The sequence below is a fragment of the Chionomys nivalis genome, chromosome 10, assembly GCF_950005125.1.
Source record: "Chionomys nivalis chromosome 10, mChiNiv1.1, whole genome shotgun sequence".
NCBI lineage: Eukaryota > Metazoa > Chordata > Mammalia > Rodentia > Cricetidae > Chionomys > Chionomys nivalis.
The window spans coordinates 39,768,501-39,794,877 of record NC_080095.1 but is presented as its reverse complement, the minus strand read 5'-3'; the positions used below and the strand labels follow the sequence as shown (position 1 = coordinate 39,794,877).

The 26,377-nt window shown below is 44.4% G+C and overlaps 1 protein-coding gene across 1 annotated transcript; it reads left to right on the top strand.

Annotated features, from left to right (window-relative positions):
• The first annotated feature begins 316 nt into the window (after positions 1-316).
• Dlst (dihydrolipoamide S-succinyltransferase) lies at positions 317-26,290 on the top strand. The gene is made up of 15 exons (XM_057783365.1): positions 317-451; positions 947-980; positions 4,533-4,581; positions 7,850-7,905; positions 8,034-8,108; positions 8,314-8,369; positions 8,864-8,975; positions 12,194-12,346; positions 13,440-13,516; positions 14,494-14,591; positions 18,627-18,757; positions 19,927-20,000; positions 20,628-20,711; positions 21,280-21,447; positions 23,421-26,290. Exons 1-15 carry the CDS (start codon positions 389-391, stop codon positions 23,553-23,555), a joined length of 1,365 nt encoding a protein of 454 aa, XP_057639348.1. The 5' UTR covers positions 317-388; the 3' UTR covers positions 23,556-26,290.
• The last annotated feature ends 87 nt before the right edge of the window (positions 26,291-26,377 follow it).

Here is a 26,377-nt window from a genome sequence, read left to right as displayed (position 1 = left end):
CCAAGTCCGCCTAAGTCTCACATCAGGTTGAGATCCGAGTTCATTAGCCTTCGTCCTGAAGCCGTTCTCTTCCTAGAGTGCAGAGCAATAGCCCGGGGCAGCCAAGGGCGCCAAACAGAACTAGCTCTGAGAAAAAGGAGGGGAGGCTTGAACTCGGGGCGCTCCGGTGGCCGGGTGGTTGTCCAAGTTGGCGGCCTCTTGACAGTACCACATCCCCAGCACCGGGGCAGCTAACGGCCTGGCTGACACTCTCGTTCCACCTCAACCTGCTAGTGGTTCGCTCCGAACACCCCTCGCTACACGGCGGGTGCCGCGGCCTGCCTCACTTCCGGTTGTTGCCGGGCCCTATATCCGGTGTCCGCCCGCCCTCCATCCCGCTCCCTCCGCGATGCTGTCCCGGTCTCGCTGCGTGTCCCGGGCGTTCAGCCGCTCGCTTTCTGCCTTCCAGAAGGTACTGTCTGGCGGGGCTGGGGCACCGGCGGGTTCGGAAGCCGGCTGTGGGCGGACGGGCGGGCTGAAGGGCAGGAGCGCTGGCCAGGCCGGGCACCAAGGGCACCGGGACGCGGAGGCAGCCGACGCCCTCGGAGCCGCCCCGCCGCGTGTGCCGAGTCCTGCCACCCTTGGCGTCTCCCAGGCAGCCTGCGCTGGCCGTTTCCTGCTGTCCGGGACCCTTAGCTCCGAGGCTGGGGTCCGCGCCCGCCGCGACATTGACTCAGAGTTGGCGAGGGGGCACGGCCCCCACCGGATTCCGCGGCCTGTCTTCCTCAAAACCGGCGCGTGTCAGTCTCGTGGGGAGGTTGACATGGTTGGCCGACTCGGTGTTTTGCATTTACCTTCTGAGTTACGAGATTCACCTGTCAGCAGCTCGTTAAACGTGCACTTAAAATAAATGTTTCTTGCCTCTTTTTATTTTGGGTGACGTCGATAATGTCTTCTTTCTCCACAGGGGAACTGCCCTCTAGGGAGACGTTCCTTGCCTGGTAAGTTCTGCCCTTGTGGTCACCTAAAATGCTCTTCTCGTGGGCAGAGCAGCAGGTCAGGAAATGTGTTTCTTCTCATGCTATTTAAAGACTGAGTTTAGATAGATGCGAAGCAAAATGCTCCTTAAGTCTAACGGCTGTCTTTTATCCACTCGGTACGTAGCGACTAAGTTTTGTTCTGCTCTTTCTGGTGCTTTCTGGATGGAACCTAGGGCATGAGAGGCACCTTACCACTGAGCAACACCACCAGCCCTTGGTTATTGGATTTTCACTGCCAGGCCCCTGAGCTAGCCACTCATTAGAGACACAGCGATTAAAACAGTCCGGTCCCCCTGGAGCTTAAGGCTGAAGTTAGAAAGGCCAAGCGTAAATTGCTAACCAAGTGACCAAATTGTTTAAGTGCTTGGAAACGCGAGAGGGAACAGAACAGTGTTCTTTAAGTAGGCGACATTAAAGCTGTGACTCGGAGGATGTGACAGAGCTGGTGAAGTGACCAGCAGAAGAGGGAGAACGGGATAGTATGCATGAAGTCCACGGAGAAGGAAGCAGGTGTGGTAGTCTTTTGAAATTGGAAACAAAGTGACTTGCTAGAAGACTTTAGTCAAAGACAACAGTATCCTAAGGTAGATGATGGTGGAGAGGCTGTTGGAGGTTTAGATTCCCCACTCCTTGCCCCCGCCGCTTAAATTTATTTTCTTTATATGTGTATGTGTGTGCGTGTGTGTTTGTGTGTGTGTGTGCCCATGGAGGCCCCAAGAGGTGTCTTACCTGGTGTAATTGGAGTCACAGGTGGTTGTGAAATGCCTGGTGGGGGTACTGGGAACCGAACCTGGGTTCTCTGCAAGAGCAGTCCAGGTTCTTAACCTCTAAACCATCTCTCCGGCCCCACAAAGTTTGATTTTCATTCTCACAGCTGTGTGCAGGTTCTTGTTGAGGATGGTTTTGTTGTTGGTAGAGGGGAGTGAGAGAGAACGTTACTAACAATCTTACGTAGCTGACTTTTTGTCATATGCCTGGCAAACATTTATTTTTCCCTCTTTCTCTCCCTCCCCCCCTTTGAGAGACAAGGTCTTGCTGTCTAGCACTGGCTGACTTAGAGCTCACTATGTATACCAGGCTGACTTTGAGCTTCCTCTTGGAATCTGACCCTGAGAGCTGGGACTACAATCTTGTGCCTACCACATCTGACTCTGACAAATTATTCGTTGAAAGATTCAGTCTTACTGTAGGCTTTCCTGTGCCAAACATTGTTCTGAATGCCTTCTGTGCAACTTTGGGTTAATCATAACCAAATGAGATTTAGTGTCTTTATTTTACAAAAGCATTTTTCAAGGGGTTAGAGTTTTAGGCCAAGGTCACCCCCCCCCCTCAGTCCAAACTACTTTACTGAATGAATAAGAGTTGTTCTTATTTACTGGTGTACTCAACAGAGTATGACTGTCTGTCTGTCAGTCTGAATGACAGGATCTGTGTAGGCCAGGCTCAACTCAAACTGGGTAAACAGTCTCAGGATGACATTTAACTTTCCAAGTGCTGGAATCACAGGATTGCTCCACCATGCCTGATTTTACACAGAACCGAGGCTTTCTTTGTGCATGCCGGGCAAAACTCTTACCAAACTGCCTTGTCAGCAGACTAGAGTGCTTACTCTGCCAGCTGCTGTGCTAGGTGATAGGGATACGGATGGTCTCTGTCTGCAAGAATTTCATGGGCTAACTGGATAGATGGAGCGAATACACATTTATGTACACATTAGGACAAAATAGCACTGTGGTTACTAAGAAATACAGGATGTTGTATGAGGATAGCATGATACAATCCAGCTTGGGAAGTTAGGAGAAGGGAGTGTTGGTGAAGGCCTCTCCAGAGAATTGTCATTTAAGATGAGACTTAAAGAATGCATGAGTTAGCTAGGGAAATGGTGTTCCAGGTAGGGAGTTACTTGTGCAAAGGTTTCCAAGCAGGAAGAGTTTTGCCTTGGTATAGAAGTGGTAAGCTGGAAATACAGAGCAGGCTAGGTGGACGGTAAGGTGCTTGGACTTTAAGCCCATGTCAGGAAGACATAAGGCATTAGCACAGTTCATAGTGCATTCACAGTAATAGCCTTCCTTTTCAACTGGGAGTGCTGAGAGACGTCACAAGTATTTTCTCCTTTTTTAATCTGTCAGGAAAAGGAAAAGCCTTGTGCTTAGGGGTTGGCATCTTGACTCAGGCATTCTGGTTAGGCTAGTCACCAACCTAGCTGCATACAAAATAAGAATAATGGCCGATGGCCATTCTGCTTCAGGGTGTTGCTGTGAGTATGAAGAGGTCATTGTATGAAACTTCTTTATAAACTTATTATAGGATAAGCTTAGCACTGAACTCCAGTTTCCAAGCATCTGTGTGGCCAGCTGTGCTCTAGCTCCAAGACAGACACTGTTTAGAATGTGTACTGCAGAGATGACCGACTGACCTGACTCTGGGAATGTTTGCTAGGGAGTGTGCATAAGGACCAGCTGTCTCGCAGTTCACACCTTCTGCACCCACAGTGTAGAAAGGGTTGTTAATAGACACAAATAGCAGCAAAGAAAACATGAGAAATAATATCTTCAGAAGAAATAACTGTGCTTAGTAGATATTGGGGAAATGAATTTATGATAAGGACAGTTGGTTTGGTAGGTAGACACCTCCCTCCCTCCCTCCCTCCCTCCCTCCCTCCCTCCCTCCCTCCCTCCCTCCCTCCCTCCCTCCCTCCCTCCCTCCCTCAGAATTGTTAGAATTTGAGAGAAAAGCAGCAGGTCAGTAAGCTGTAGATCTGGCAACTGCCATGAGGAGGAAATACCTAGACCTTTTGATTTAGGGTCTAGGAAAGCAGGCGTGTTCAGCAGTGGACGTTGTGGGCAGCAACTATAGACAGCACAGTCTTCACAGAGACAGTGGGAACCCAGAGTGCCAAGGAAAGCAAGCTTGGGTCATTGACCACTGTCCAGAAAAGAAAGGGGAAGTTATTCTTTTTGAATTAGAACTCAAGACTCATCTTTTGTTAGAGTGACCAGGCTGGAAGACTTAGGAGGAAAGAGCTGACAAGGAGAGAGATGATTTGCTCAGTTAGAGACAAGCTGGAGACCCTAGGCCTAAAGCTGCCTAGTCTTTGCTGCTAGGGGTCAGTCAGCAAACATTCTAGCCTAATCCATAAATCCCAGAGCAGCTCCCCACCTCATATTAGGTCCTGTGAAGTCGCGGGGTAAGCCATTGTGTGTCTTACTTTCAAGTTTTAATTGTCTTTGACAACCTGGGGGCTAGAGACAAAGGCAGGTCGATTATACAACTTCTAGGGCTGTCTTCCTCTTCAGATGCATACCTGCTCTTAATCTTCCACACCTATTCTCTGCCAGGCAGACAGATAGAATGTTTAATAAGCATGATTCCATATGATAAAGATTATGTCGTTGCCTGAAGTTGGTCCACTCCGTCTAGGGTATGTGGGATGAATAGCTCCATTTAATATACTATGTATAGTAAGAGTTCTTGATTAAGAGGGTTTTTTTTTTGTTTTGTTTTTCTTTGCAGGGGTCTCCTTATGTCAGGGACCAGGTTACCCTGAAAGCAGGAAGATGGTGTAAGTATCACTGGGTACTATAGATATGTGGCCATGATTGATTTACTTAGACACGGATTCTGAATTTAAACATGTCTTTACAGACCTCCAGTCCTATAATTGAGGTCATTATATTGAACCCTTAGACCCAGCCTTGATGGTCATGGTCATTTTTATTATAATCTACATTTGTCATCAGTTCAGTGGTTAGGTGTTAGACCAAGAGTATCCCGGAACTTCTTGGATAATTAAATATAATGAGTGTTAACTTGGAACTTTTTTTTTTTTTTAATGGGAATGGGTGTCAAAGAGAACTAAAAGATTCTAGTTGGATATAAATTCAGCTGAGGGGCTGGAGGTCACAGTTGTAAAAATTGAGAGCATTTTGTTGGTAGCATAGTTACTTATTTAAATGCAAAAGACCAGTTAAGCCTAGGACTTTTGACTGGTTTGTAGGAATGCTATTGTTGCATAATGGAGAGTTTGGAGGAGGGCCACCACGTGTGGTCAAGATTAACTTGTACTTGTGAATGTTGTTTTGAGTTACTTTGCATTCCAAGTTGTTTTAGGGTGCTGGGAGGCTACTTTCTAGTAACCTATTGAAGAACTGTGGAGCTGCCTTGTTTACAGGGTGCATGAAGAGCTGACCTGAGAACTTTCTTATTATGCATCACAAATTATTCCAAAACTGCTTCATTAACGTGCTATTATAAGTATAAAACTCCTGAAACTTGTGTTTTGCAGCCAGGGTTTCTTTGTGTCTCTGGCTATCTTGAATAGTTTTGTGGGCCAGACTAACCTCAAACTCAGATCCTCCAAGTGCTGGGGTTAAAGAAATGCCCCACCATGCCTGGCTCTGAAATTGCATTTCTAGGAATCTATACTGAAAAATTTACATACTCAAATACCTCTCAAAAATGAGAAACAACCAGGGGTTATGCTTAGTATTTTAACATGTTCCAACAATGACATGTTAAATAAGAGAGATTTACAGAATTCCATTTTTTGATTGTTGTGTAATTCCATTATAGAGCTCTTTTTCCTGTTTCTAATATTCTGCAGTGAGTAAGTAATGCTTTCATAATTTAAGAAAGTGACTTAGAGGAAGTTGAAATGTATTACTTGTGTGGTTTAAATAAAATTGGGGTAATCAGGAGTAATCGTGATTTATGTAATGAATATATCACATAGCTATTTGAATGTTACTTGTGAAAAATATCTAAACTTCCAGTTGAGACACTCTTAATTATGTCCCCCAATAATACCTTTGTGTTGCATATTGTCTTTCTTCTATGCTTATCTGCTTTTCTTTATTACACTCATTCGTGTGGCGGGGTGAAGGGAGCACACCATGGCACTGATGTGGAGGTCAGGGACCAGCTTGCAGACATTGGTTCTCTCTTTCTACTATGCAGGTCCCAGGGGGACCAAACTCAACCATCAGGCCTGACGGAATCTTTTCCCCTGAGCAACCTCACCTCCTTGAAAGATCATTTAACGTACAACTTTTTACTTTATTTTTATCTAATAGGTTATTACGTGTTTCAAAAGGCAAAAAAAAAAAAAAAGGAAAAAAGCTGTCAGGTATTTTTTATCCTTGTCCTCTAGCACATTGAACACCTCTTCCAAGAGGTAGCCAGAGTACCAGTGTCCTAGGTGTCTGCCAGAGCAGTCCCTGCCTGTCCACGTTAGCTGTTAGTCTTTGCCCATGAACATGTGCTTTTGTTACACAGTTATGTATCTGTACAAACTTTATACACGGCACTCCGTGTTCTGTACATTACAGTTTTTGTGTTGTTCCCCTTGGTGCTACATATGTACTTTATAAAGTCATCTCGACATCAAAGTAAAAAGGCCAAACGGCAATTAAGTCCATTTTACTTACGTATTGTAAAGATACCTGTTGAGGTGTAGTGGCACACACCTTTAATTCCAGCACTCTGGTGTAGTAGGGGCTGTGGGCCTCTTCCCACAGCCCGGCTCATGGCTGTCTAGCTAGCTTATGCCCCAAAATAACGACACACAAACTGTATTCTTTTAAACACTGCTTGACCCATTTCTATTCATTTGTGTAGCACCCCAAGGTGTGCTTACCGGGAAGATTCTAGCCTACATCCATCCTGGGTCGGAGCTTCATCGCATCTGCTGAGGAGAGGCAAGCATGGCGTCTGCTCCAAAGAGCAGAGCTGTTGAGTTTGAGCTCACTTCCTCTTCCTCCCAGCATTCTGTTCTGTTTACTCCACCCACCTATGTTTTAACCTATGAGGGCCAAGCAGTTTCTTTATTACTTAACCAATAAAATCAACAGATTGATATATGACACTCCCACATCACTCTGGAGGCAGAGGCAGGTGGATCTCTGATTTGAGACCAGCTTGGTTTACAGAATGAGTTACAGAACATCCAGGCTACATAGTGAGGCCCTATCTCAGAAAAAGAGGGGGAAAAAAAGATACCTGTTGAGACTGTCCTTTAAAATCCTTGTGTAAAAAGCAGAAGTTCCCATCAGTTTACTCATTCTCTCAAAATGTAGAAATAACTGCTGGCTGTCAGATAACCTTAGTAGCCATGTGTATCTGTGTATCTTTCACCCCCCAGAAGTAACTGTTAATGAGTGTGCACACAGGTGATAGCTCTTTCCAGCTTGTACTACCCCAAGTCTAAAGAGGCCTGGTTGGAAGTTCTTTGCAGTGAGTCCAGGATGGGCAGGTGTGCTGCCTCTTAGCAAGAGCATGCTAAAGGAAATGCCATGTAGGTGGACTTTTGCTTTTGTTTTTTCCTTCCTTCCTTTCTCTTTTTTTTTTTTTTTTAGGTTATTTTTTGTGGGGGAGTTGGTGGTTGCCTAAAAACTTTGCTTGTTTCTGGGTTTATTATCATCTTGCTGCCTAATCTGATCTAAATCTGTGACCCTGAGGATAGAAACACCTTTGTATTTGGCACACCTGGCACTGCTGAGGACGTGCCATGTGTCTTAGATTTGGATAAAGGAATCTAGTCAGGAAGGTAAATCATTTGGTTAGTTTGTAAAGAACCAAGATTTTTTTTTGAAAAGTGACATTTCGTTACAGTACAGAGTACTCTTATGGCACCTAGGTCATGTCTTTGGGGTCCTACCTGGTAAGTCAGAGTCTCTCCAGGTCTGACCTGGCGTGTGTGCTTTGACAAGCTCCCCTGCGTGGGAATCTGGTCAAGATTCATCAGTTTAAAGAGGTGATCTGTGGAGCCTGGACTGGACAAGATACTAGTGGTTCACAGTCTGAATGAGCTAACATTTGTGTTTCTCTTGTAGCATTAACAGCAGTAGTGTCTTCAGTTTTCGCTTCTTCCAAACCACGGCTGTGTGCAGTAAGTACCTGGTTTCTTGTGAATGGACTTTTACTGGAAAGAGCAACGACTGACTGAGCTTATTAAAGAAAATCATTAAAAAGACAAAATGGAACACTCATGATTTTCCCAATTTGTTTTTTTCCTAGAGAATGATGTGATTACAGTTCAAACCCCAGCTTTTGCAGAATCAGTTACAGAGGGAGATGTCAGGTGGGAGAAAGGTACGATTTCGTTCCTTCTGTTGTGAGTTAAAAACTTCTAAGGTCTCTCTTACCTGAACCACAGCCTGTGGGACCTGTGACTCCACCCTTTCTTTACCTACGTGCCTACTTCCTCCCAGTCTTGTAGGAAAGGCCTTTAACACATTAGGTTGAAAGAGTACAGAGGCTCCTGGCTAAGAGGAGATACCCTTTGATTGTCTTTCAGCTGTTGGAGATACAGTTGCAGAAGATGAAGTGGTTTGTGAGATTGAAACTGACAAGGTGGGCTTATTCTAAATCAGTGACGTTTTCATGGTAGTCTAAGGAAAGAGATAGGAACTTACTGTTCAAAGATCAATTTTAAGTAGCTCTAACCTCACTTGTAAAAATTTCTTGAGGGAATCATGGAAAAAAAGATTTATTAAAGTTTAGCTTTGATTATTCTGTATGTACTATGTATAGTATTCATCATTTGATAGATTTCATTGTTTTCTTTGTGGTTCCTGGCCTGCTTTCAGTGTTTTTCCTTGTATCACTTGGAAACATACTAACTAACATTTGTTTTAATGTTTCTAAGAAAGGTCAGAGGGGTGAATTGTCACAGTAGCAATGACTTGTCATTCTCTAACTCTGAAAATGTGGCCTTAGGTGTTTCCGTGTGCAGAGGAGATGTAACATCCAGATGTAACATGTTGCAACTCTTATGACTCATCCTGTTAGTGATTACACAATTGATTAATGCTGATACAAATGTAGAACCTGTCTCTCTTTTCCAGACTTCTGTGCAGGTTCCATCACCAGCAAATGGCATCATTGAAGCTCTTTTAGTACCTGATGGGGGCAAAGTTGAAGGAGGAACTCCTCTTTTCACACTCAGGAAAACTGGTGGTAAAGAAGTTCTCCTGGTGGTCAAGGTCTCCAGTATTTTCCCGTGGTAGCAACTTCATTGTGGCCCACACTGGCATTCTGGTTCCACTTTTAATTGAGAGATAGGAGATATCCTGTTGCTATGTGGTGAACTTAAATTGTCAAGTTTTAGAACAAGGGTAATATAAAACAATAGCCCATAATACTCTGCTCTTATTTCTCAGATTGAACCCTTTCTTAACTAATAGAAGTGAAGAGTATAAAGATAGTGATTTTCTCCACACTGACCTGAAAAATACAAATGGAAAGGCTTTGAGTGCCAGATATAATACATTGGTTTTTTTGTTTGTTTGTTTGTTTTTGCTTTTAGTGTTTTCCCAAGTGATTTTAATGTATAGTCAACCCTGAGAACCTCTATTTAAAAGTGAAAAATTACAGCTAGGCAGTGGTGGTACTCACCTTTATCCCCAACTCTCGGGAGGCAGCAGATCTCTGTGGCCAGTGTGGTCTACAGAGTGAGTTCTAGGACAGCTAAGGCTGTTACACAGAGAAACCCTGTCTTGAAAAACCAAACAAACAAAAAATTGAGAATTACTGTTTTATGTTGTCTGTTATAGACTATTCAGTGTAATTTTCCTCTTTTAATTTTTTTTTTTTTTTTGAGACAGGGTTGCTTTATGTAGCCTTGGTTGTCCTAGAACTAGCTCTGTAGACCAGGCTAATTCACAGAGATCAACCTGTCTCTGCCTCCCAAGTGCTGGGCCCAAAGGCTTGTGTGTGTTTGTATGTTTGTATCTGTGACTGGGAGTGTACATGCAAAGGCATGCGTGTGCAGGTTGGAGGATAACTTAAGAGTCAGTTTTCTCTTCCTGCCATGTGGGCACTAGGAATCAAACTCAGGTCCTCAGACTTGGTAACAGGTGTGGTATAGATTTTTGTAGTTGTAGCATTTAGCTGCTAAAATAGTCAAACAGAAAGATGACGAATTGGACTATTGAGGTTGGTAAGGCCAGGATTAAGTGCAAAGTGAGGAAAAAATGTAAAGTAGTTAGGAAGAATGAGTCTGTTGGATTAAGCCATCCTCCCCTCTGTGTGTGTGCTCATGTGTGTGAATGCAGGTATGTGTGTATGTGTTAGTGGGGTCAGAGGACAAGTCTTGGGTGTTGGTCCTTGCTTTCCGACTTGTTTGAGACAAAGTCTCTTGTTCTCTTCCTCACAGGCCAGGTTTTCTGGCTGGAGAGTTTCCAAGACTTATCCACCTGTTGTCCTGCCATAGGAGGACGGGGATTGAAGATGTACCCACTGCACCCAGCTTTACGTTGGTTTTTGGGGAACTGAGCTCAGATCCTCACTTAGTTAATAGAGCGAGTGCTTTACCACTGAGCCAGCTCTCCAGTCTGAACTGTGTCGTGTTTTTTTTTTGTTGTTGTTGTTGTTGTTGTTTGGGGGGGGCGGGGATGAGACGAGATCTTACTCTGTAGCCCTGTCTGGCTAGATCAGGGTGCCCTCAGTTTCACAGAGATCTGCCTGTCTTTGTCTCCCAAGTGCTGGGATAACAGGTGTTTGCTGCCAAACCCAGCTTTATCATTTATTTTTAGTTTTAAAATAAACTTCTTCTAATTTAACTACAAAACTAAATATAATGTCCATATTAAAATTGTAGATTTATTACTTGAGCATCTAATTGCTTCCTGTTAAGAGTTATTCTGGTTGAAATGCTTTGAACTGTCTAATCTTTTACTTGTGCATGCGTGTGTGTGTGCGCGCACACGTGTGCATGTGTAGATGGAGAGGGAGACTGTGAATGAATGTGCAGATGTAAGTGCAGATACCCTCAGAGTTCAGGAATAGGCATTGATCCCCTGGAACTAGAGTTGCACACAGTTATGACCCATCCCACATGCATGCTGGGAACTGAATTCAGGTCCTCTGCAAGAGCAGTGTGTACTATGAACTCCTGAACTATATCTCCAGGCCCCAAAATAAAACTTTTATCAAATGTTCACTTAAGATTAAAGAGTTCAGAGGCTAGAGGGTTGACTCAGTAGTTCAGAGTACATACTGCTCTTACAGAGGACACAAGTTCACTTCTCAGTGTTTAAATAGCTGCTCATAGATGTCTGGAACACCAGCTCTGTGGGTTCCAGTGAGCCTCTCTGGACACCTGCATTTTACATGCACATACCTCATGCGATGCATGCATACACCCAGTTAAAAAATAAGTCTAGGTCTGATGGTGGCACATGCCTTTAATCTCAGAAATCAGGAAGCGAAGGCAGGTGAATCTCTGTGAATTTGAGTCTAGCCTGGTCTACAAAACAAGTTCCAGGACAGCCAGAGCTCATATAGAAAAACACTGTTTCTGTAACCTTTTTTATTTTCAATGAATAAGAGTATTCCTTCTGTGTGTTATGTTAAAACAAGATGAATATATCAGCATTGCTATAATTCGAAGTATGTCACATTTATATGTCCATTTTAACATTTTTTCAGTTGCCTAGACTGTGACATAAAACAGTGGTTTTCAACCTGTGGGTTGTAATCCTTTTTTGGGGGGTGGGGTCACATGACCTTTTCACAAGGGTCACCTAAAACCATTTGCATATCAGTTATTTACATTATGATTCATAAAACTAGCAAAACTACAGTGATGAAGTAGCAAAAATAATTTTCTAAGCCAGGTGGTGGTGGCGGCACACACTTTTAATCCCAGCACTCGGGAGGCAGAGGCATGCAGATCTTTGTGAGTTCGAGGCCAGCCTCGTCTATAAGAGCTAATGCCAAGACAGGCTCCAAAGCTACATTGAGAAACCCTGTCTCGAAAAACCAAAAACAACAACAATAATAATAATTTTATGGTTGGGGTCACCATGACAGGAAGAACTGTCTTAAGGGGTCACAGCATTAGGAAGGTTGAGAACCCATTGTACTAAAAATTTTATTTCTTTGGACTTAGTAAGTAGGTGTTTTGAAAGTATTTACAGGATTTGAAAATAGATATTAATATTTGTGAAATCAGGAAGGCAGCTTAATTGATCCAGTAGAACATTTAGGGAAGCCTGAGAATAGAGAGTAGGGGCTTATATTAGTGTGTATATCTCTTGGTGTTTTGCCCGTAGCAAACCTAAAGGATTGGAAACAGACCTTTGTCTCTAAATCCTCCTTAGTATCTGTAGTTTAGTTGCTTTCCCTTTCAGACAGTCCCAATGGCATCTCTCTCTCTCTTTTTTTTAATCCAGCTGCTCCTGCTAAGGCCAAACCAGCGGAAGCTCCTGCTGCAGCCCCAAAAGCAGAGCCGCAAGCACCGGCAGTCTCCCCTCCCTCTGTAGCAGCTATACCCACTCAGATGCCACCGGTGCCCCCACCCTCACAACTTCCTTCTAGCAAACCAGGTAAGACCCTATGTTAGCTAATTATCTCATTGCTGTAACAACCACCTCATGAAAAACGACTTAAGAAAGATTGATTGAGGGGCTGGAGAGATGGCTCAGAGGTTAAGAGCACTGACTGCTCTTCCAAAGGTCCTGAGTTCAATTCCCAGCAACCACATGGTGGCTCAGAGCCATCTATAATGAGATCTGGTGCCCTATTCTGACCTGCAGGCATACATGGAAGGAATGTTGTATACATAATAAATAAATAAATCTTTTAAAAAAAAAAAAAAAAAAAAAGAAAGATTGATTGATTTGAGCTTGTTTTGAGGACGAGAGAGAGTCCATCGTGTCAGGGAAGGTATGGTGTCTGTGTGAGGTGGTCCCAAAGTCTTTACAGCCAGGAAGCAAGAAAGATGAACACTGCTCCATCCACTTACCAAATGTCTTCTTTGAAAAAAAAAATCACTCCCAGACCCCAGCCCAAGTTATAGTGCTATCCACATTCAGAGTGAGTCTTCCCACTCTGAAAATGAGAACGTCGATTTCTCTGGAAACCCGCGTGGACACACCCAGGGTTTTATCTCCTGAGTGGTTCTAAGTCCTGCCAAATTGAGTCAAGATTAATCCTCATAGTTTCTATAGGAGAGAGTGCCTCTTTTTTTCTTTCTTTCTTTTTTTGAGACAGGGTTTCTCTGTAGCTTTGGAGCTGCCCTAGAACTAGTTCTTGTAGACTAGGCTAGCCTCGAACTCACAGAGATCCGCCTGTCTCTGCCTCCCGAGTGCTGGGATTAAAGGTGTGCACCACCACTGCCCGGCCGGAGAGTGCTTCTTCTAGTACCACCTTCCCTCGCAGGTACAGTCTGAGGCTGTCCATGCTCTAAACACGTTGACTGCTTTGTAGAAAGGCCTAGATTTCTAAGAACTGGGTTTGCCTCCCAGCTTTCTATTTACTAACCATCTGACATTAGTCTCAATGCCTCTATGAGCAGATTGTTTATCTGTGAGTTTGGGATGATGCTGATAACCCTCAGTATCTTGACGGTCGTGATAATATGCCGTGAGAGTATTGCTTTCCATGTCTAAGGTAGCTGTACCCTCTCTTCATTTTCAGTTTCTGCAATAAAACCCACTGCTGCCCCTCCCCTGGCTGAGCCAGGAGCTGCTAAAGGTGTGCGGTCGGAACATCGGGTAAGCCTCTGAAGACTTCCAGGGAAGTGGCGGAGGGCTGCTGAGAGCGAGTGTGGTGCTCGTCTCTAAAGAGCTGGTGCCTCCTTCCCTCAGCTTTGAGGGTGTGGAAAGTTACTTTTCAAGTTCTCAGATGGCATGACTAAAACATAATGTCTTCTGAACACTTGTCAAGTGGGTTCTCTCCTGTGTTGTGCTGTCTGAAAAGCTTCCGATGAGTAAACTATCTGTGGAGAACAGCAGCTTTGGAGCATACTTTCTCCTTCCCACAGTGATGTGCACTCCACAGAGGCAGTCTGCTGATAGCTGTGTTCTTAAACTTCCGGGTGGGGGGCAGTGGGCCAGATTGTTGCATTGTAACAGTAAGCTGTCAGAGCAGACAAAACCTCAAGGAAGTATGGTCAAAAGTGGGGGTTTTTGCTTGAGAATACTTCCTAAAAATACCATAGCCTCAACAATTTGTTGTTTTTTGAGTTTCCGTTCCCCAAGTAACTATTCTCACGCAAACCTTTATCAACAGAAGTTGCCCTTTCTGTAATGACTCTTAAGTTCGCTGGTCTACACCACAGTCTTCCTTTTATAAATTGGTTTTGGTTTTTAAATCACACTATTTCCTGAGCCTCTGTTCTTGGTCAAATTTCAGGCTCATCTGAGTGAATACTTTGATCTCTGTTTCTGTGTTCTTGATTTGAGACCATTCAGGAAAAGGGAAGCCTGTAGTTTAAGCAGTAATGATTGGGCCTAGCATTGTGGCATATGCCATTAATCCCAGTACTTCAGTACTTGGGTGGCAGAGGCAGGAGGGTTTCTAGCCACTTGGTCTACATAGAGAATTCCCAGCTAGCCAGGATTAAGTAGTGAGACCCATCTCAAAACAAAGCTGTGGTGCTTGCCATCCGTCTCTGGCATGCTGAGTTGTCACTGCCTGGGGGGTGAGATTGTAGTCAGGTTGTCAACACTTGTTCCACTTATTCTTTCAGGAGAAAATGAACCGGATGCGGCAGCGCATTGCTCAGCGTCTGAAGGAAGCCCAGAATACGTGTGCAATGCTGACCACCTTTAATGAGGTTGACATGAGGTGGGATCTCTAGACTTCTAGTCTGTGTTTCTGTTAGAGTACTTGGACGTACCCCATTCCTTACCCACTGCTGATTCCAAAACTAGCCTGGACAGGGAGAGGTATTTTTCAGCTTTGCTCATTGTTGACTTATGCAACATGACCTACTAGTTTCATTTGCTAATTTACTTTTCTGATGCTATGTCTCCCTCTTCTGCAACGTAAAAAGCTTCTCCTTTTGAACTTTCATGCCTGAACTATTATGATTTCTGATAAATGAGCCTAAAGTAATTATTTTTTTATTTAGGTTTTTATATTTATTTTTACTTCTGTGTATGTATGTGTGTGGGAGTGCCCACAGAGGGCAGAAAAGAGCATTGGATCCCTTAAACTACAGGGGGTTGGGAGCCCCTTGACATGAGTGCCAGAAACTAAGCTTGGGTCTTCTGGAAGAGCAGCACTGTTGATAATTGCTCCAACCCTGTTTTGTTTTTGAGACAAAGTCTCACTTTGTAGCCCTGGCTGGTCTAGAAATAACTATGTAGACTAGGCTGACCTTGAACACACAGGAGATTTGCCTGCCTGGGCCTCCATAATATAGGGATTAAAGATGTGTGCCATCATGCCCAACCTGTTTTTATTTTTTGGTTGTTTTTGAGACAGGTTCTCATGTTACCCAGGCTAGGATTACACTCTTTGTAGCTGAGGATGATGTTCATGGTTCACCATGGCCTACTGCTGTGGTGGCCCACTTCCAGACATACTACTCTCTGGAATGGGAAACCCTTCACATCATGCCCAGAGCCAGGACACCACATTCTGCTTCTTTCTATCGGGGACTGTTGGAGACTGTTTCTTGTATGTTTCCCAAACAACTCAGAATCAAGCAGGCCAAAGGGCGGCTACTACCACCTCTCACTCTTCCCAGTTTTGATCATGGAATTGGAACTAAGTTGGGGAGAGAGGGAATATGAATGTGGGTGGGTATGCATGTGTGCATATAAAAGCCAAATCTCAGCTTAGTGTTGTTCCAGAGAGTAATCTGCCTTGTTTATTGAGGCAGGGCTTCTACTTGCTAAGAGTCTGTTAAATAGGCTCTGCTGGTTGGCCAGCGGGCCCCAGGGGATTTCCAGTGTGTGTCACTACACCCAGGTTGGTTGGTTGGTTTTCATGTGTGTTTTGGAGTTCAAACTCCTTGTGCTTGCCTGGGAACTGAGGTATCCTGCCCAGCCCCCAAATAATTATGTTTCTAAAATATAAACCTTAGTTTACTACACCCATTCCTGTAATGAGCTAATTGGTGATTTACTTGTTTGTGCAATACAAAACTTGTTCAAAATTTTGTGGAGAAGAGAAAATAGTTTTATTTTACAAGCATTTTAAGTGTTTATCATATACAGAGTAAAGTGTGAAGTTCAGGGGGATTTGCAGATGAGTATAAAAGCTCTCTGAAGCTTACTGTTCCATTTTGGTGAACACTAAAGAAAATATAGAAAAAAAGCATCAGAAAGATAAAAATGAGTATGAAGTGGAGAAGAGAGTGGGTTTGTTCTTGATAAGGGTAGCATTAGCAAAGGTAGGGTCAGGGAAGGTTTGCAGGAGGAAGGAGTTTGATGAGCTATCAAGAATGACAAGCATTTAAACCAGGTATAGTGGTGCACTTATGTAATCCTGGTGCTTGGGGGTTGGAGGCAGGAGCATCAGTAGTTTGAGGTTATTCTCAGCTACATAGAGGTCAAAACCAACCTATACTATATGAGACCCTGTTTCAATAAAAACAAAAAGAAAACCAAAACCAAAATGCTAAGTAGTGTTACAGAGAAAATCATTCCAGGTAGTTTAACAGTCTGAATCCTGACACAGTCAGGAAAGTACAAGAAACAGAAAGGGCATTACCGCCATGAACAGTATATAAAGAAGAATGATGGTTAGATCCATATTTCCCTAGGTTTTGAATGTCAGTGTAAGAATTCATTAAATCAAAAGATCATCAAATCTCCTAGGCACCCATCTCCTTTTCTGTGAGTATTAAGTCTCTCCCATGTACTTTTCGGTGAGGAAATTTGTTTTCTTGGTTTATTGACGGAGTCTGCTTAATCTCAATAGAGTCATTGTTCTACTAGGAAGCTTTCTGGATACGGCATGTCATTTTCTGGACCATCCACAGTATAGAAGGACTTTCAGTAATGAATCACCAAGGCTGCAGCTTATGTTTCCTGCATTAGGGGCAAATTGTACACAAATTAAATTGGACTTTGAAATTTTACCCAGTTTCTTAAGACAAGCATGTAAATATTTATGTCCCTAAAAATGTAGTTGGCCCAACATCCGTGATTACAAGTAAGTTTAATAGCTGGATCTCCTTTCAGTGGCTAATCTAGTGTCACTTAGCAGTGGCATGAGGCCTCCCTGTGGCCAGTAATCTGGTTTAGATTGAGTGCCCTTTGGGTCTTGTGCCTATCAGCTAACCCAGAGGAGGCTTTTCTGAGACTTGCTCCTTCCTCCATTGTCCCAGCTCTGCCTCCAAGGACAGAGCTCTGAAATAGAAACTCCTTAATGACCAGAAAATGGCATTCAGGCAGGTCTGAGAGCAGAGACACTTATCACTCCTCTTTTCCCGCTTTTGCTGCCTTGCGTCTTGGGAACCAGTAATGTCTTTAGGGTGGTAATCCTAGCACTAAATGAGGTTAGACTCAGGAAAAAAAAACATTTAAACCCAATCAGTCCCCCAGGAAATTTTTCTTTTTTTCAAAAACGAAAGGTCTGAAGTGGGCAGTTAAAACTGTACCACGTCTTCTCTTTCCTGTTAATGTTGAATTAAGCCATTACAGGGGGAAAGGGAGAACTGAGCATTTGGGCCTGAGATAAAGTTAAATTCAATTTCCATCACAGAATATCATTCCTATAATCAGTTCCTTTGGGGAAATGATAGGAGAGATGTTTCTCAGTAACTCTGTAGTGCTTGTGTGGAAAACAAACTAATAAAAAGAAAAAGAAAAAAAGGAAAACCCTGCTTGATAGACCAGAGGATGTTCAAATTGCAGTCTTCTCAGAGACAAGCCCTGCTACTGAATCTGAAAGACAGGCCACAGCCCACACGGAGCCACTTTCTAAATACCAAGGAAACCACAGTCAGTCAAACTAATCTTAGGGGCAGGCACTGAGCCTTTCTTGGTGCCCAGCCAAGCCCTCACATGTGATGGGTCTTAGTAACCGTTTCATGAACAAGTAACTAGAACTGCTAACTCAGGAAATAGTCTGCTGGCTATGCACAGCCTGAAAGAGGATTGGGTTTACCCTTCCGTGTGTAGTTAAAATTGCTTGGACTTGCACGGAGCCCATACTTCATGGGTAGCTTTTTTCTTTTTCTGCCAATTAGGTAGAAGTATCACAAAATAAGCAGCTTTAGTTTTTTGTTTATTTAATATAATTCTAACAAAAGTAATATTGTTTTTTAAGAGTTTTTTTTTTTTTTTTAATAAACTTAATTGTGTCCAGTGTGGATAATTGACTTTAGTGTAGCCAGCTACTTTTTCATTCAGGGAAGGGACACTGATATTTGCTGTGCTCTTTTGTTCATGTATCTGACATGAAATCTGTGACTTCCAGAACAAGAAAGGATCCCCTTAAAGATAGGTTGGCACTGATTCTTCTAGGTCAATGTTTTTGTGATAGAGCAGGTTATTACATTGACTGCTAGTGAATGTTTCAAAACTTGAACTTAGATAGTACAGACTAAGGGAAAAGCTCATCCAGTTGTACATATGGGAAAAAAAACCTAAGAAAGTCCAAAATTGGGCTTTAGCCACCCTGGTAGGTAGTATAGCCAGCTCCTCAGATGATTGACTCAGGAGAATTGCATGTTTAAGGCTAGTCTGTGCAATTTCATGACACCAGTCTTCAAATTTTAAAAGGGTGAGGGGCATAGCTCAGGAGTACAGCGCTTGCCAGCGTGACTCAGAGGTCTTAGACTCAGCCTCTGGCAGTGTGCACATGTGTGCACATGACGCACACACCAGAGCTGCATTGGGCTTTTTTTGTATGATGTATTTACAGTAACATCCAAGAGATGAGAGCTCGGCACAAAGATGCTTTCTTGAAGAAACATAACCTCAAACTTGGCTTCATGTCGGCATTTGTAAAGGCCTCAGCCTTTGCCTTGCAGGAGCAGCCGGTTGTAAATGCAGGTGAGTTTCTTAAGAGCAGTGTGGCAGAGGTCTTTAGAGCTGTTTGTGAATACAAACCTGCTGTCACATTTAGGGGTCTTGATCAAGGCTTCTTGTTTCACAACTGTGGAAACATAACTGCCTTCCCTAAGTGAATTTTCCCATTCTCTTTTTCCAAATACTCTCATGATTACTATCTCCCCGCCAAGTGGGCAGAGAGGTTCCCCCTACTGCGTTGCTTGGCAGTCACTCTGGCAGCAGGCGGCTCGGGGTCAGCCTAGCTTTCCAGGCTGCTGCTTCTCACCACCACGTGGGCCCTTGACTTGGGGCTTGACTTCCACATTTAGCATAGGCTCACCCTGGAGGATGACCTTTGATCTCGCGTTAGGGGCCTCATTGGGAAGCGTGGGCTTGGTGCTTTTTCTTTCCCTTTCACTCTCATCATTGAAGCGTTGATCTAGCTCACAGTACTTTCCTGTTGAGGCACTTCTGTGTTCCTTGGAAGACAGGAAAGGGGACATTGACACTTTTGGAGTCTTCAGCATAAAATCCCTAGTCTCCCCTCTTTGAGTTCTGTGCTCTAGCTAAGTCAGAGGCTGTCTTCGATTGCAGGCGTCTCAGCATTCTCATCCATTTCCCATGCGCTCTGACAATACAGTGTAGACTCTTTGGAAGAGTTCCAAGCCCTGATTTTATTAGCTATCACTTATAAAGCTATCACTTTATATCTATCACTTATGTAGCTACAATTTTCAGCAGGTGGCTTGCTATTTCAAGATGGCGTATTTAAAAGCCAGACCACCTCTACATCTACCTGGATCTCTAGAGAGAGGATTCCCTTGTCTTGCTGAGGAAGTGAATTGGGCAGCATCTTCTACCTTCCTTTGCCTTTCTACAGAGCACTCAATAACTAGTTATTCTTTGCTCAGAGAAGGCTTGCCTAGATAGAAAATGTGCATTCACTGTGGGAATCTTCTGTGAGCTGTGCTCCTAGTGCAGGCTCATTCAGAGCTTGGGAAATAGTGTCATAAATTGGGATGGGAGCAAGGACAGTGCCAGTTGCTTGTAATGTAGTTATTTTCTTGTTGATTCGTCAATCCACACTGCGTTGGCTACTAAAAATTTTCACTCTGTTAACTCATTAGTCTTGGCCAAAAGGGTTGTATGTAACATGTGTTTCTCTTTCATAGTGATTGATGATGCAACCAAAGAAGTGGTGTATAGAGATTATATTGACATCAGTGTTGCTGTTGCTACTCCAAGGGTATGTTGGGGTAAGAATTGGGAGTGCTTGCTTAGATCGTGTCTTAGTTATTTCTCTATTGCTATGATAATGGCACGACCAAGGCAACTTAGAAAAGAAAGAGTTCATTGGGGTGGGCTTCAGTTTCAAAGGGGTCAGAGTCCACTGCCATCGTGACAGGGAGTGTAGCAGCAGACATGCTGCTGGAGCAGTAGCTGAGAGCTCAGCATGCTGAGACACAGTCAGCAAAGCAGAGAGAGCTAGGTAACTGGGAACAGCACGACTTTTGAAATCTCAAAGCCTGCCTACAGTGACACACCTCTTAATCTTCCTAAACAGTTCCACCAACTTTAGACCAAGTATTCAGATATATGTCCCATGGGGCCCATTCTCACTCAAACCACTACAGATCTCACCTTACTTATATCAGAACACATGGAAGGGGTCATTTCTACAATTCTATAAGGGATCATTAGTAAAAGTAATTTTTTTTTTTACATCATAACACATTCCTTTATCTTCATGTGAGTCTTTTTAATTCTAGTGAGTTTAGGGTATTATGGTTAGGGAGACCTGTGGATTAAACCAAGGAAATTATAACTATAAAGAATATTGTTATTTTGCAACTAAAACAACTTTTCATTCCAGGGTCTCGTGGTTCCTGTCATTAGGAATGTGGAAACTATGAACTATGCAGATATTGAACGGACCATCAGTGAACTAGGAGACAAGGTACGGTAGGCAGAGTATGTGGGTGTGCTGCTGGGCAGTTGAGGGGGCACAGCCTGCACAGGCGTCATTGCTCAGGCATCTGGGATCAAAGGATGCAGAGCCACCTAGAAAAGCCGTGGCCGTGTGAGTGCAGGAGAGGCACCTGCCAGAGCCTTCCATGCTCAGGTGATAGAAACTTCAGCAGTCAGATCTGCTGGGAAGAAATGTTGGCTGTAGAATCCTGCTTCTTCTCATAGCCCCCTTAGCTGAATACCTGTCTTGTTGGCTAGAGTTTGTACTACTGAGCTCAGATAAGAGTTTTCTAAGTTTACTTTTTTGGAGTGAAGAAATCTGGTTTGACTTAATGTTTCTTTTTTTTTTTTTTTTTTTTTTTTTTTTTTTTTTTCGGTTTTTCGAGACAGGGTTTCTCTGTAGCTTTGAAGCCTGTCCTGGAACTAGCTCTTGTAGACCAGGCTGGTCTCGAACTCACAGAGATCCGCCTGCCTCTGCCTCCCGAGTGCTGGGATTAAAGGCGTGCGCCACCACCGCCCGGCTGACTTAATGTTTCAATTATGAAACTTGTTTTTAGGCCAGAAAGAATGAACTTGCCATTGAAGATATGGATGGTGGTACTTTTACCATTAGCAATGGAGGAGTTTTTGGGTCACTGTTTGGAACGCCCATTATCAACCCCCCTCAGTCTGCCATTCTGGGCATGCATGGCATCTTTGACAGACCTGTGGCTGTGGGAGGCAAGGTAAGAACCATTATCTTCGATTTTTTTAAAAATTCTTTAACCAAATCCTTATTTTAAAGCATTCAGTGTAATTTCAGGCTTAAGTTCCATTTCTTTAATTACTAAATGATAGCTAAGGCACTACTTCTCAATCTGATCTGTGGATGTCAGCGTCATCTGGGAATTTGTTAAAAAAGCAAGCGCTGGGCTAGAGAGATGAATCAGCAGTTAAGAGAATTTGCTGCTCTTGGCAGATAACCTGGGTTCAGTTTTCAGCGTTAGCCATCAGTTATTCCAGTTCTGAGGGATCAGGCATTCTTTTCTGTCCTCTTCAGGTACCAGACATGCACATGGTACACATGCATGCATGTAGACAATGCTCATATACATTAAAATAAATTTTTTTGGAAAAGCTAATTAACTACAGAAGCAGACATGTAGACGGTTCTGATGTCAAAGCCTGAGAACTACTGAGCTAACTTCTCCACCCAGGCCTCTAGAACTTGTTGACATGCTTCATTGCCAGAGTCCCCCAGGGAGTCAGGGGTGGATAGACTGGGAGACCCTGGGAAACAGCACAGTGCACTGCAGTCTGAGCTATAGAATTGTGTGAGAAACTTAGTTTTCTGGGAGGTCAAGGATTGAGGCCAAAGAGCTTGAGTTAGCCATTGGAAGATAAGTTAGTTTAAAAATAAAGAGATTTCTGAGACTACTGTGTCTGGAACGTGTGTGGGTCCAAAAACCATGGGTCTTCTTTCTGCAAAACAGTTACACGCCTAACTTTATACATAAAAGATTCTTGTTTTATTTATGGATTTTCAAGACAGGGTTTCTCTGTGTAACCCTATCCGTCCTGGAACTCTCCGTGTAGACCAGGCTGGCCTTGAATTGAGAGATCTTGCCTCTACCTCCTGAGTTCTGGGGTTAAAGGTATGTGCCACCACACCTGGCAGATAGCAGGAAATTTGAACTCAGAAGGTTAATTTTCCCCCTCAGACTATGAGTATAAACTAGTGGTAAGTGTTTGTCCAGTGTGTTCAGAGCCCCTGGTTTGATACACCAGGTGTGATAGTACATGCTTGTAGTTACAGCATTCGGGAAGTAGAGCCAGAGACCCAAGATTGAGTGTCATCCTTAATTTTACAGTGAGTTTGAGAACAGCCTGTGTTACATGTGACCAGTTGCAAAAAACAACACCAACAAACAAACAAAAAATAGCATACATACATTTTTCCTCTTTAAATTGTAACTTCGAAAGGTTGGGGATATTTCTCAGGAGTGGGACGCTTGCCTAGCGTACTCAGGGCCTAGCGCTGGTTCCACATCACTAAAAAAATCATAGTGATAAAGATTGTAATTTCAGCCGGCCTTTAAATCCCAGCATTCAGGAGGCAGAGGCTGTCTCTGAATTCAAGGCCAGCCAGGTCACTGAGGGAGTTCAAGGATGGTGGTGGGGGTGGAGATGTGTGCAGAGAAACCTTGTCTGGAAAAACAATAACAAAGATTGTAACCGCTGGATGCACCCTTTAATCCCAGCACTCATGAGGCAGAGGCAGGCGGATCTCTGAGTTCGAGGCCAAGCCTGGTCTTACAAAAGCTAGTTTGAGGACTACGTGGCTACTGAGAAACTCTGTCTCAAAAAACAGAAAGCAACAAACAAAAAGAAAAGATTGTATTTTCAGACTATCTCTCTTGGCAGTCACAACTGAAGGGAAAACCTTTCTTTAGGGACCAAATTAGCCGGTAGAATGTGGCGTTGCATATTTCTTTTAAGGTGGTTTGAGGACCTGCTTTCTTGTTTGGACCTTGCTTCCGAGTTCCAGAGGTTTGCACTGAAGATTAGCTTGGTCTTCAGAATAAACCCACATTACCCCAGACATCACTGTAGGGAAGACTTGGAACTGGAAATGCTAGTATGGGCTTTGTTCTCTCACCCCTTCCTCAGTGGAGCTTTCTCTGATCTGGATACAAACCTGTTGCTCTCCTCTCTGTAGGTGGAAGTGCGACCTATGATGTATGTAGCCCTGACCTATGACCACCGGTTGATTGATGGCAGAGAGGCTGTGACCTTCCTCCGAAAAATCAAGGCAGCAGTAGAAGATCCAAGAGTCCTCCTCCTAGACCTTTAGGAGGAAGCCACGCCCCCTACCTATCGATCATGCAGGAACTGAAAACAGTCTTCTCCCTGTCCCCTCATCAGTCCCAGAGTTCGCCTGACGACAGGCAGGCACCATACTGTTGGCCTCAAGCAAGGAAGCCAGGGCACTATATAACCAGCTTTCACAGGCCTTTTCTTCATGTTCCTTCTAGACTCTTTCTCTCCCTCTCTGTGTTCTTTTGAGAGAGAGTGAGAGCCCTAATGGATGCCCATTGATATCCCGCCTTTCTTCCAGCCCTCCGCAAAGATGGTTTTGTCTCTCCCCAGGAACAGTATACTACAGGGATGCCACCAGGGACCATGTGACCAAGTTTGTCTTTGGAAAGTGCTCCAGAAATGCCTAGGGGGGTGCTCTGCCTCCCAGGCTCTGAGCCTCTGTCCCAGCTGTGCATATTCTCAGCTGCTGCCACCTGTGTGGAGGTATCGGACATAGGCAAAGGCACTGCTTTGCTTAAATGCACCACAGTTCTGAGCTGTCAGTGGCTTCATGGTGCCTCTCTACCTCTCCAGGAAGCCCAGGCCGGGGGCTTTGGGGATAGGCAACGTGGTGCGGAGTCCCCTGAGGTTACCTTTTATAATCCCAGATGGGAGTAGAACCCTGACTTGCCTCACAGGCTTCATTGTAAGCTCACACTGGGAAGATTCATTTTGGCGTAATCACATACAATTATGCTCATACCAACCCTTCCCAGAGTTCTGGGGTCATTCTAGGACACTTCGCATTTAGAGCAGCTTTTTAGTACATCATGGCGGTGAGTGAGGGAAGAGCCTGGTGAAGGGACTGGCTCTGACCAGATCAGGTTGGTTAGAGTTCTCAAATTCAAGGAGGAATCAGCATGTGATGGGAAGGGGCTGTTCTCTCCCTTTCTGGGTGTGGCTTGCAGGGAGCAAGGTCTTGGCACCCCTAGCAGGACACAGATACAGGGGAGGGTGGACTGTGGTGGGATCCAGCCTCAGGAGTCAGTCCAGAGTGATGGAAGGGCTGATGTCATCTCCAAGGTACTGCCCTTTGGGTGCCGACACAATCACTGAAATTTCTTGAAGCATGGGAAACTGCAAGTGACTAGGTATGGAAGGAAGCTCCTAGGCCTTGTGTCCTCTGCACTGAGGCCTGAGGCTGCTGACAGTTGACACGGAGCCATAGTGTTAAATGCCCTTTTTTCTGTCATCCAGGACAAGCTGGGGGGAGGGGGAGAGGCCAGTATTGAGTGCCTGCGGCGTCTGCTACTACATCTTCACTATCCAGAACTTGTAACTAAAATATTTAAAGAGGCTGATTTTGAATGAAAATTAAAGGGCAAATGTTCTCAAACAGGGTTCCAGCATCTGTGCTCCTTTTGGTCCTTGAGGTTGTACAGCCACTGCTTGGCAGCCACAGTGTGTGAGGCCCCCATCCCATACTTTAGACATGTTAGGGCTATGCTAATTTAACTGTCAGCCAGGGGTACCCACAAACCACTTAGTACCCTGGGTTCCTTTCGGGGAGCCCGACAGTTGTGACAAGCCAACTCTTGAAGAGATGTCGTAGCTCCTACCTATGTGAAGCCCTTTAAAACACCGGGGAACAGTTGCCCCTTTGAGGGACTTGTGTTATTTCTGAGATGGAGTGGAGAGACATGAACACTTCTAATTTCACTTGAACTTAGTTGTCACATGTGTACCAAGATGTTTGTGGTTAGAATAAACAGAGAGGTCGCCTAGGAGCAGTAGTATGTGAGGGACAGGACAGGGTTGGTCACTTTAGGGTGTCCACAAGGGATAATGGGTATGATGGAGGGTAGACTTCAACCCTCCCAGCCTTCACACAGAATCCGGTCTGTTGATCCTGCCTTCAGTGAGGCCCTCCTGTGGCAGGAAGAGGAAGCTGGTAGGTGGTTCAGTGAGTTGTGGTGTGTCAGGTGCAGCGCTAGACATGCTACCAGATGCGATGTTTCCAGCAACTTCTGGAGTAGCTGCTGTCAGAGCTGGGACCTTGGTGTTCAAACGAAGTGGCTTGTACTTCATAAAGCAGTGGCAGAAGTTGGTTTGCATGGTCTCCCACAGCAACCTACACCTGTGAGCCAGCTCTAGTGGTCGGTGCTAAGTTAACCTCTCCAGAACCTCTGTTTTCTCAGGAGGAGCTTCCATGGGTTCACTGCGGAGATTAAGGTAGTGTTTTCCTCAGGCACCATGGTCTTTTAGGGCATCTCTTCCCTTTCCTGAGCCAGTTCTGGAAGAGCAGGGGCTGCTTCCGTGCAGACCACTTTGACTGCAGCAATGAGGCAAAGATGCCAGCAAAAGAGAAGGCTTTATTAGAGTGGACCAGCCCCAGGGGCTGCTGAGATTCCAGCCATGGAGCAGCTGCACTTTCCTTGTCCTCTGCTCCAGACTCAGCACCAGGAATATTGGGTGACTCCTTGTGTTGCCACCCCCCCCACACACACACACACAAGTGTTTGGTGAGTTACCCGATGGGTGACCTATACCAGATGCTACCTGTGTTGTAACACTGGAGGGATCTGGAGATTGGTCAAGTGAAATTTTGTTGCATCTGCTACACCTCAGAGACTGGGTTCTCAAACCTAGGGAAAGGACTGTCTGCAGATACCCACTTACCTAGTTCTTCAGAAACCAGCAGTACTGGATTTAAAGCATTGGGTAAAATCAGTCCATATGTTCTGTGGTGTCTCGTTCTAAAAGCGGACAGTGGATTGAATAAACTTCATACTAAAATGCAGAGTGGAAACAACCAGCCTGAGAAAAGACTGCCGACGACCTGTGGGGCAGACCCTTCTGACACACGAGAGCCAGCCA